The following is a 12,500-nucleotide window of genomic DNA, read 5'->3' on the forward strand; positions in this document are numbered from 1 at the left end:
AAAGGCATGGAGGGGTTGAACACATCATTCATCAGAAGGCACTCTTGCTCGTTGAAGCAGGACTAATATCCCTGGACTTACTAAGGACAACCTATTTACTATAAAAAAAAAAAAAAAAAAAAAAAAAATTAAAAGGCATTTAAGTTCTCCCCATTCCACAAAGAAACTAAAAATAGATTTTTCATTAAAAAACCAAAACGACACCTTTGTCTTTATCTCCCCAGTTTCTCGTAATCGCCCAGCTTTCCTTCAGATAGCAGAAAGGGAAACAATGGCACTCACTCACTTGTTTCAATTACAGGCCTAAAATTCACAGGTCAGCTAATAATTACTCTCAATCAGATAACGGTATAGAATTTTCCTTAAAATACTCATATTAACATTGGGAAAACTGCCTCTTTTTTTACTTTTTTTTTCCTAATTGGAAAGCGAAGCCCAGCCCAGGCGTTGAGACCTGCGATGTTGTCTGCAAGCGCGGACGGAGGGATGGTCCTCGCATCCAGGAGAACCTGGCAGGGAATAATGGCACCAGGATGCAGTGCTGCCCATAGAGAAGGGGACAGCCCCGTCGCCTTGTCGCAAAAGAACACCCTCGCTGCAAACAACTGGATTGCGTTCAAACACTTCTGTTTACATATCGCAAAGAATGCCTTTGATTATGGCTTTTATAAGTCTTGATGAAACTGGAGCCCCTGCATCCAGCCCTCAACCGAGGAACGCTACGTGCAGCAGCGCAGCATGTGCCCCGGCCTCGGGGAGGGCGAGCTCCTGCGGGGAACGCAAAATCACACAGAAGTTAGCAAAGAAATATTAAAAGAGCGTATCGAATGTCAGTGAAACAGGAACGCTCATTTGTAGCTTTTACATCTTTGAAGACAAATGTCAATTTACTCAGTTCAAGAATAGTCTGTCCCTTTCAGAGTCTTTTGTAGAGTAGGTCAGAACATCTCCAGCAGAACAGATTTTGTACTAAAAAGTGGACTGGGAGAAGAAATAAGGGAAAAAGCTTCCTGGCCAGTTCCAGTCACCTCCCAAACCAACCGCTGCCTTCTTCCTCCAGGAAGGAAGGAAGGAACAGAGGAACGAGGGGAGGAAGGAAGAAAGCAAGGATGCGGGGCCAGATAATTATCAAAGAAACAAAGAACATGCATCTTCCACATATGTGTAGTAAATTAAGGTTTAGCTACACTGTATGTCTAATAACCTGTCCCCTAATCTTCAAGAGCCCAATTCCAACGCCCTGTGGGTGTGGAGGCTCAGCAGGGCTGGTGCACCCTCGCTGCAGGAGGAGTGCCAGGAGGCTGCCAAGAAGCGCCTGATGGGGAGCCCCTGATGGGGGGCTCCAGCCTCCCCGCACCCCACACCCTTCCACTCACCACCCAGCCAATGCTCAGGGACCAGCCGGCCTCTCCAGGCTGTCCCACCGCAGGACCTTGGCTCTTTGGCACCTTTTGGTAGGTGGCACTCAGTCACCAGTAAAGCACTAATACCTTCATGACCTGGAGTCTGCAAGGACGCCTGCACTTCCACTTTTACTGAGAACAATTGTGTTTCAAGCTTTTATGTTTGCCAAAAAAGTCATTACCATCATAATAGCTACAGATTTACTTTAAATGAATGAATGAATGAATGAGAGGGAGAGGGAGAGGGAGAAGGAGAGGGAGAGGGAGAAAGCAAAGGAGAAAAGGAATTAAAAAGATAAAAAGAGAAAGAAAAAGACGTTTCTGTGAAGCAAGATGGCAGCCCCAATAAAAAGGCAGTGCGTTGGCCAGGGCAGTTTGAGCAAACGTGGGCGCACCCTGCAGCTGTGCAGCACGCCATGAGGGTGAAGGAGGATGGGCATCCATGCTGACCTCCTGAGAGCTCTCCTCCGGGGCAGAGCGAGCCCTGTAGCTAGCAGACTTCAGGTTCTGTGCATAAAAACTAAGGTAGAGTTTTTAGGCATTACAGAACTGGGACGGTACTGCAGCTCTCCCGGCACAGTGCTGCCCAGCTCCATCTCCCTCCCGTGCCTGCCCACACTGCCCGCTGCCTCCACCGGCACGGCCGGGGGGCTGAGGCAAGGCAAGGCTACAGCCCGCTGCAGGGCTGAAGGTGACGGGCGTCCAAAGCACGAGGACGCGGCGTGCTCAGGAGTCCTCTCCGTAAGGCAGCTGTAGGAACCGGCACAGCAACGCCCTGGGGCGGCTGCGAGGGGGAGGTTAGAAGGAGCCGTGTTTTGGGTTCCGTGACCCTTACGCACCAAGCAACCGCCTCAAAGAGAGGTGCCGAAAATTTCAACGTGAGGTTGGGCACGGCTGTGTGAGAAGCACCCAGTTCTGGTGCAAGCTCCACACCCTTGCCCCTACCCGACTGGTGCTTGTCATCTCCCCAGCCCTGCGCTCCCCAAGCCACTAAAAATGAGTGACGAATGCAGCAGTGCAGGCGGTACACGAGGGACAGGACCTCGTACACCCTCTGCTTGTATACGCTTCCCCGTAGCATCCCCCTGAGGCCACCGGCTGGGTGCCTGGCTAGATGGACCACACTATGGATGAGCAACGCTATGAACGGATTTATGGGGAGGAGAGAGCCTCACCTGTACATGGACATCCTAAGGCATCAACCCAACCTACTGCATTGTACAGACATCTCTCTGCTGCTTTTACAGATATTTAGAGTCAGTGATACTGGATTAGAAAAATGTATTTAAGAGGTGAAGTATGAAGTAGTGAATGGAAACCACTTAAAGTAAACCCACCTGCAGTATACTTGGTGTACCGGTTAGCTGAGTTACCATATCAGACCACATCATTCATTTCAATCTAACTGAGAACAGCTTGCCATGTAAAATATCTGCAAATTTACCACGATGCAAACGTATATCAAATGAGCAGATCGTGAGAAATTAAGGATCCCACCAGTAAGAAGCCAGATCTTATCAGTCATTAGCGTGGAGCGTTGCAAAGGAGGGGCTTGGCAGTATTTCAGTGAAGAGTGAAAGGGGAAGGAAACCTCTGTGATACCAAATTGTAAATGCTCCAGTCATGCCAAGGAAGTACCACAGTCTAATACGTATGTCACTAGAAGAAAGCATGGCATTTTATGAAAACAAGGTGATATGACTAACAGGACAAAATATTCTACTCCAAAAAATAAGACATGTTGCGGATTTGGTAAAGTGTTTCACTACTGTGGTACTCCATCAAAGCAGCAAAACATTACATTTCAACTATTTAATACTCCAAGGTATTTTACTAATTAAGATATATTTTACTGGAATAAACTGGGCTTGCATCTGGTTTTGTATTTGTGGTATTGTTTGGGAGTTTGTTCCTCTGCTAGGCCTCATAGCTGAATAAACACCTCCTTCGTACAGAGAGATCTGTATGGATCCACCTCCTTCCTCTTGCTCCCACACACACAATTTAGAGAATTATGCTGGAATTGTGCTACGGGAGCCTGCGAGCAGAAATTCCTCCTGGCTGAAAGCACCAGCCCTGTGCCCCATAGCAGGGCTGTAAGGAGCTGCATCCACCCCTTCCCCAACAGCTGACGGAGCCGATGTGCGCCAGGTGCCCGGAAGCCCGGAGGAGGTATCTGCGCCCCGTAGGCAGGAGGGTGCCCAACCAAGCGCTGCCGTCCTTCTGAAACGCACGAATTTCAGGCACTCTGCCGAGGATGATGCAGCAAATGGAACACCTGATCGTTTGCCTGTCTTCACTGGCTGAGCTCTTCGGAGGTATTTCTCCATCTCAGAACCATATGAAATCTATGACGCTTCGGCAAACATCTGTAAGAGCTGGTATTCTGCACAACTTCTCTCCGTTTATATTATATTTATATTATATATATAGTACTGTAATATTTTAATGTAATATTTAGACAAAAAGGATTTATAATCAGATCCTTAATATCGTCTAACATAGCTTTTACAATAATATTCCTCTGTCATATCATAATTTTAAACAAAAATACGTCTTACTCAAAGTTGTGACATCTCCGTATTACCTGTGGATATTGGAAAAAATACCTCAAATAACTAACTGACTTCAGTGAGTCTATAAAACAGCTTTATTAAATGCTTGAGCACAGTGGATGTTGCAACTTTAAAAATAGAAAGAAAGCCCATGTTATTAGTATTCTAATTGTTCAGAATTGTGTAAAACTATTAGTTTAGTTTCCAATGACAATTCAAAAATATTTATGTAGCACAACATAAAAATATTTTTGTAGACTAAAATTACTTAGCTTAGAGAAAACTGAAAGCGCCGAAGGGTTTTACTCAGGTACCTAACAAGATAAAAAAAAACTCTTCTGAGGAGCCATACTGCACATCCATATTTAAGGAGATGTTCTCACGATTGCGTCAAAAAAAATTCCTTTCTTTCCCCCCTTAATATTTGTATATGTTGGAAATTGTGTAATTAACAATATAAAACTATCCAGCCCTAGACTGCAACTTTCAAGCGTATAAAAGAGTAGGATAAAAGAAGACATTCCGGAAGCGTGGATTGCCAGCAGAGCTATCGGCATCCCCGCCCCTGCTTGCTCCACTGCTCGCCCCCAGCCAAGGGACCCCATGACGAGGAGCACGTACGCTCCAAACTGGCAGCCTGCGCCGGGATCGGCATCAACTGACCTTCAACACCATCAGATGGGGAACAACAGATCTACCGCCCAGCTTCTCCAATCACTCAACTTTGCATGGTTTCAATGAAAGTTTGTGTATTTAAAAATCAATAGTCATCTACGGTAATTTATATTCAGCCTGTGAATAACAACTACATTGACTAACAACTCTTGTGGAAATACCTGTATTCCACATGCTTACGAAATGGGTTTAAAAAAATTTTAGAAACATTAGGTTTTGTTAAGAAGCTACATAATGGACAAGGTCTTAGAAATTATTTTCAAAGGTAAACAACAGTGGACATGCAAAATATTTTCGAAACACCTTCTGATTTTTTTCTTTAGCAAATTGCATTCACTACAGTTGCGATAATTAATTTAAAAAAAAAAATTGTACATGAGGCTTCAGGCCCACGCCAGCGTCTTTAAACCAACTTTCATGAAAATCACTTGGCCAAAAAAATGTGTCTGCAAGACGCAGAGTTCACAGCAACCAAGGTTTGACATGAAAACACTACCGAGCTGTTTAATTATAGCAGTAGCACTGTAACACACAGCAGTAGAAGTTCCAAAATACAATAAACTCATTATTCTTATTAACCCGGAGCTTCTGGGTGTTTTCCTTATTTCCATGTTATGTTAGACTCAATGCAAAGGCCATGAAGTCAGTGGACATGTTTCTCTTCAGCTCAATAGCACTTTGATGAGGGTACAAATTAATTTAATGGGAATACTGGTGTAGGCATGTATCATGTGTAGCAGTAACTAGGCCAAACCAGACATTCGGCTGGATATCTTCCAATGCAACCCAGATTTCTCTGTTTGCTATCTTGCTTTCATAATATGAGAACAAGATGTACATTTTCAGTGAAATATCTTATTTCCTCTCCTTCCACCTTTTTTCTTTGATTTGAAACTTCAGGAAGTTTTTCGCCTGAGTGTTACAATCAGGCTATAGTAATAAAAAATAGCAATAAACCTACATTCCTAGAAATAAAAATAGAATTAGACAGTTTAATGTCCAGGAAACTGATTTTACTATTTAACTATAGACTACATACGGCATACAGAAAAAAGGAGAAAAGCATTTTTTCCCCCTTCTCAGAGAAAACAAGGTAAAGATCTTATTCAGCACTCAAATTTTCCTGATTATTACGTGAAGCCAAGATGACCCTTTTGTCCTTTTTTTAAGATGAATTGCCATCGCTTCAGCGCTACATTTTGTCAGTTTGGGCACAGCAGAGTCAATACCTTCACCTTGACACGGAAACTTTGTGATTTATCAGTGCTGCTGTGACTCGGTGCTACCACGACCTGGCGAGGTGCAGCCACTCATGGCACTGGGAGCAGACTTTGGTCACAGCTACTTGGAAAAAAATAAAGCACTCTCTGATGATAGACAAATGTGTCTTGTTAGCAACAGCCAAAAAGCGCTTGACTTGTACTAATAACAAAAAGGCCATGTTGGTCACCATGGGTCTAAAGACGAAGCACCCTGTCACTGCCTTGGTTGGGAAATTAGCAAATAATGTTCCTTTTCCTTGATAAATGGGTGACAGTTCTCTCTCACCAATCATTTTTTAACATTTTGATGCATGTCTATGATCCCGCTGGAGGAACAGAAAAGTTTACTGGCCCTCAATTTTCAGATGATGAATGGAACACTCTAAATGTGCGATTTCTGTATGAGGTATAGTTCATTTTAAGCAATTCTAGTAAATGGGTGTCACTGATTAGGACAAATAGTCTACTTGTGCAATAGCACAAATGGTATGTCTCATTCTTCTGGCCTCCTTTGAGACAGAAAAGAAAGGGGACAACAATGACCCTGATAAACCTGGAATTGCTACTGTTTAAAAAAGAGCTATTATATAATATACATTATCCAACATGCTATTGACTTGATGCTACTAAATCATTTCTGTATGTTTAGCATTGCCCTATTAATTAAAAATGTATGTCATGCTGAAAAACCTTCTTTATAAGAAAAGACAGTTAACTGGGATCTCTTTCTCTTCGACATTACTGCTTTAAGAAAAATACATTTCACTCTAGCTCAATAAAGCGGTTAGACATATTAACAGAGGTACTTTCTGGCTTTGACTCTTTAATGCTAACTTTGACCGACTTAGAAAGACCCATCTTGAAGAAAGGGCAAGAATATTTGTTCTATCTTGATTTTTTTCAGCTTGCTAACAACCGATACTGACACAAGGTCTGATCAATAAATAACCAATACTGTAATAACAGTGACTGTAAGTTGCTTCAGGACAACAGCACTTTAAAAAAAAAAAAGGAAATGCAATATATATGAATTAGAAATGCTGAGGATTTCATTAAAAGGAATGTAACCGTACTTTTTTTTTCAAGGCTTTCCAGTAAAGTCCTGTATCCATTACATATATTTTTAGCATTCGTTTTGCAAAGTCACCAGATTTCATACTGAAGAACAATAATTGAATATGTACAAGAAATAATCAGGTGATTTAAATTTAACTAAGGCATTAGCACGTAGTTTAGCATAGTAAAAATAGTATGATTTGTGGGAGGCAATTAACAATCATTTGCTCTGTGGATACAAGTAATTTGTTTAAAGAGCACTGACCTATGAGACAGCTAGTTTGTGTTGGCTGTGATGGAAGGGAGCTATTGACTCTAAACAGTGTAACAGTGCCATTGACAGACTCACATTTGAATGCACACAAAAGATCTCGAAAATACTTGAGGAACACGAGATCTTTCAGAGGGGGAAGCGGCGTGGGGGTTAACCGAGGGAACCCAGCCAAAGCGGAGGTCTCCACACCGAGGCAGAACCAAGCCAAACCGAAAAATCTGGACAATGTAGTGACTAGAGAGGGCTTCCCCCCCTTGGTGCTGTGCCAGCCTCGGAGCCCGGCCGCGCTCCTTCAACATAAATACTCTATCAGAAGGAAGGCAAACTGTGAGCGATTACTGGTTGAGTAATGGTTTCGTAAGCTTAAAATTGAATGCAAGTCTTTGTGCAAAATAATCATTTTTATGTTCACATCTAGCAAAAGCATTGCAGACCTGGGAATGGTTCCATGTATTCAACATTCACGCTTTCTCTACGTCTGCTTTGGACACGTTTGCAATCGAATGCCAGTACCTTGTACAGCAAGCAGGTACAGCCCACTGCAAATGATCTGCTGTCTCCTGACAATTTGGGTCATTTCTTTAACTGAGCAAAAGAAGTTATTAAAATAAGGGTGTGCAACAGAAACGTTAGGGCGAACGCAGTCAGCATCAAAAGTTCCAAGTGCCAAACAGCATTCTTTGAAACTATTTTAACATAGACTGGGTCGGACTATACTTCCTTTATTCGCTAGGAAATCATTATGCAAAATACACACTTAGAGAAAAGAGTAACGCAGTGGCACCAATACATTGTAAATACAGTACTGCCGCTCATCTTAAAGTAAACCAACAGAATCTACAGAGCTTAAAATATGTGTGTAAAGGTGCAATTTTATCTGTAACATAATTTCATTTAGAAGCATACAAATCACAATTTGCCATAATCAAATAACACCACAGTGCTTATATTCTAATTAAAAAATAATCTCTGATATTTAATTTAGAAACCTGGAAGACCTTACCAGCAAAATTATGGCTACAACCTGCACAAGCCACCCGATTTACTCAGAGATAGAGAATTTTTCAGGTAGCACTTTTAAAATTATTATTAAACAAGCAAACGATGCACTGTTCGATATATGTTAAACAAGTATTGTACCCAGTTATTAATTTGCACTACTCACTTTTAAATGCAGCAAATACCTCATTAATTTAATTTTAGGTGCCCACCAGTTTATATTGCATTTTACAGTCTAGAAGGCAATTTACTATTAACTGGCAATTACATACAGAATGATTGTTAATTCTGCTCCTAAGTGCTAGCTGCTTGAAAATTGTTATCTCTCTCTAATTTTTGACCTTCTTACAACAGGGGTGAGGTACACTGGGAATACAAAGGACTAGTAGAGAAGAGCTGGACATGTCATTTGTGACTCATTCTTTTAATTCACCGTGCTAATCAACTGAACTGCCACAATCTCCCAAGGTAATTGTATCTTTATAATAGTTGAAAGCAGCGGGCAAAAAGGCATGGATAGATGGGGAAAGGCCTTGCCTTTGCCTGCTGAGAGACGGCGCGCTCTTCCTTCTGCGAGAGACTAATGGGGGCTTTTTAGAAAAATCTGGAACTTTCATATCTGTACCCTGATCATTTAATGTCTCAACTTCTCTGCTCACAAAGGCTTTGTGCACCACACTACACTCTTGTTTCATTATTCTGCAGCCTTGTTGCCCTATGGTCTACCTCACGCTGGGAAGGTTAAATGTTAGAGTGCCAAGCCAGACTGCAAGCATGGTGGGACACTGATGGGAAACAGATGCCCTGGGGATTCGGCCCCTCCCTCCTCTAGGGCTACATCATTTTCGTTTTCTGAAATACAGTGAGGCTTGGCTTCGCTCTCAATGGCAGCTGCAATTTCCAAAGACTATCTCAGTCACCCTATCACTTCAGGATAAAGCAAAGCAGGCAGAAGTTTCTCGGTCAGGCAGGCGCTGGCTTTATCTTTTTATTTTCTTATTGCTGGGATATAGGCTTTTGTCTCCCTCGAAAGGTGTTTTAAATATATATTCCTGCTGAAGTGTCGTTAGTAATGTAACTTTATTACGATTTAATTCCAGCGGGAGAAGCTCCTGACATTCTCACGATTCTTTTGAACATCTTTGCTTAGCGATAAAGACAAAAGATGACCCCAGGAAAGAAGAAACGAATGGATTTTCCTTACAGTTTCACACATATTTGCATTTACACATTAGAAAGCAGTTCAAAACCAGGAAAAATTTGCCAAATTTGCAAAATCCGCACCTCAGAAATCAGTTAAAGACATTACTATGAAGCAATTCAGAATTCCAGGACTGTGCACTGAGCCAGACCGTCATCTGGTTCAAATCTGCAGCGCTTCCCTGTGTGCAATGGAACTGCACCAGCTCGCCACAGCTAAAATATCTGGAACTTAGTCTAAGGCTTTTAATCCATTCATTTTTTATTTCGCTGAACACTTATCTTAGCTAAATAGTCACACTTGTCAGGATACTCTGCTGAGGAAACGTATGGAAACATGGACTGTGTTCATACCAGCATTTTTAAGGCTGTAACCGTGACTGCATGCAGCCCCACCTGCGGTCACCACCTCTGCAGCAGACTACGAAACAGCGTCCGCTTTCGAGATACGTTGTTAGCACCAAAAGCACCACGGCCACTACCATCCCATCTGGTAACGCCGGTAGCAACCCAATCAGAAAGATCAAGAAAATGTAAATATTCTCTCCCGTGTCAGCCAGAAGTGAGGCACCCAGGTGTGAATGCGAGCATTGGTTTTGCTCAGGCTGTGATTTCTTTGGGGATAGATGGAAGATAGGAATCTCAGATGCTACCTTCACTTAAAAGTTCGTTTCAGCGATAGATCTTAGGCAGACAGAAAAACATATCCATGATGCGTTAAGTGTTTAAAAAGTCCTAGCTTAAAACTACCCAGGAACACACTTTTCCCATCAGCTCTAAATTAATAGATAGAAACAGTTGCAGTCTAGGGGGAAAATATTCATCAAAATGCACATCATCTGCACATCATCTGCAATCTGCATTATCTACCCAATAAGCAGCAAGAACTCTCCCCGAATCCCTGCAGTCTGTCGAGTAAACAGTTAAAGGCTCTTTGTTTTCAAAAGAGAGATTGATTCATCAGATCAAATTTATTACCTGGAATCCTCATCCAAAAGTACGGTAAATTAAATCGCTATTTCTCCCTTTTCCCTCCCAGCACCTCAGTTAAATTCATCGTTAAACGCCAGAAAAACTGTAATACACATTTCAGACAAAAAGCCAGCAATACTTCATCCCAAAGTAAGAATTTTCATATTAAAACCACTGGAAACCACAAAGTTCCGACGTTTTCTTGTGCTCTTGTAAGTTAAAATCGAATGTATTTAAAAGGATTGGCACAAGTAAATCATTCCCAGGCTTTGTATTCCAAGTTTCAGGTCTGAAAGAATTTTTAGAGCCAGATTGTGAATAAGGTCGGATAAAGTTATCTGGATCCAACAACAGCTACTTGAACCGGTGCCTAAAACTTCAACTGAACCTTTAGGGAAGTTCGAGAAGTTTGGATAGGTAGTCTGAAAAATATTTTTCATCACTGAATATTTCTTAACTCCTTTTTCTGGCTGGAGCGGAGTAGGAAATACCGTTGTTAATCTATTTCTGGCCAAAATGAAAACAGGAAGTAACAGGCATCTTGTGAGAGAGCTTGATCTCATGAGACATCGAGACATTTTTAAGACCCAAGAGGCTTGGATAGGCACCAGAGCTTCTGGGTGCCCATACGAACAGATATTTTGGGGTTCAGCTACCACCAGTTACATTTCCTGCAAGACACATCCTATTTTTTGACAGCTCTGTCATGTTCACGCTTTGCATTGCCTGTGTATCATTAAGAGATGGGAATTATTATCCTGAAAGGAGTAAGGAAACCGTACACTTACCAGTGTAGACGAATCGGCCGGGAGCACCTTTGCAGAACTGTTTGGATTTGTAGGAGAGAGTTACTTCAACAACTCCTGGAATGTGCCGTGGTGGTGTTTGAACTCTGATGGCGTGGGGTGTTATCAGCTATAAAAATCGTACAGAAAACAGACCTTAAATCAAGATGGCACTGATAAGACTGATGCCAGCCAGTTTACATAATTATGAAAACGACTTTCAATCGTACTCGTCGTCTCAAAATTCTCCCTTCTTGCTGTCACGTTCGAAGATCGGGGTCCTACAGGTTTTTTTTAAGAAAAAGCTCTGTAAATGATCCTTGGTTTTCGTTTGCAGGAAAGGCCACAGGGCATCATTCATATGAAAATTGCCTCCATATGTCTCCTTAAGGCTACTTCTAGTAATTTTAACACTAATTGTCCAATTGTACTGGGAGACCTCCTACAGCAAGTCTTCCACTAGAGGGCCATGATGTGCCTCCAGTACATTTCTCGCCGTCTAGTCAATTGTCACATGCGAATTCATGGTTAAAAAGGCACCGTGAAACAAAATCTCATGATACCTCATGTCAATAGCCTATTGACAGCTTGTTAAAATCATTCATGGAAAAATGTTACAGTTCAAAGCCCACCAATTTAGATAGCTTACCTCACTCCAGACCAACATAGTTCCAAATACGACTTGTAAGCCATCAAAGAAGTTGTCTCCGATTATGATGACGGTAGCCCCACCAGTAGTCCAGCCTTCACTAGGACTGATGGCCTTTATGCACGGAGTAGCTGCTTGTACAAGACAGAAAATCAAGACCTTAATACCCCTTCTTTCCCGACATGAGATCTCTTCACCAATGACAAACCATGCAAAGCACAATAGGAGGAAAGTGCATGATTTCTCGAGGAGGCATACAAAGGGCAATCATATATCAGCATGTTGATGTATTTAAAGCAAACTATTAAATGTTTTATAAAGCAAAGGCCAAGCAGCAGAACACTGGTGAGCAAGAAAAAACTGGCTTGATATAGCAAATTATATGTCAGGGCAAATATGGCTATTACAAATGATTAAGCATCGCATGCATGTGGCATGTCGATTTATCTGCTTTGCTGTACAGATCTAAGCAGAGTCAATCAAAAGGTTGTTGAGGGAGATGGAAGAGCAAATGCTCTGAATTTCGATTCCTCATAAGCAGCTAATTGGGTTGGGTTTTTTCATCCGCGAACTTTGCCTTTTGGTTCAAAACTTCATTTTCCTCTGTCACTCCGTAATTACTACTTTTCACTTTTCATCAGGAAAAAATCAAAAGCACTATATTAATACT

The 12,500-nt window shown here is 41.9% G+C and overlaps 1 protein-coding gene across 16 annotated transcripts in view; it reads right to left on the reverse strand.

Moving 5' to 3' along the window:
- Positions 1 to 12,500, reverse strand: part of EBF3 (EBF transcription factor 3) — a 123,914-nt gene that overhangs the window by 25,376 nt on the left and 86,038 nt on the right. For 10 of the 16 annotated variants that reach the window (XM_072870918.1, XM_072870903.1, XM_072870907.1 and 7 more), the window contains 2 exons: positions 11,831 to 11,964; positions 11,185 to 11,311 (listed from right to left, as the gene is read on the reverse strand). In XM_072870918.1, coding sequence (XP_072727019.1) covers positions 11,185 to 11,311; positions 11,831 to 11,964 — 261 coding nt within the window. The remainder of the gene's footprint in view (positions 1 to 11,184; positions 11,312 to 11,830; positions 11,965 to 12,500) is intronic. The other 6 variants (XM_072870915.1, XM_072870913.1, XM_072870911.1 and 3 more) reach the window with 1 other exon arrangement.

The sequence above is a fragment of the Ciconia boyciana genome, chromosome 8 (assembly GCF_034638445.1).
Source record: "Ciconia boyciana chromosome 8, ASM3463844v1, whole genome shotgun sequence".
Classification (NCBI taxonomy): Eukaryota; Metazoa; Chordata; class Aves; order Ciconiiformes; family Ciconiidae; genus Ciconia; species Ciconia boyciana.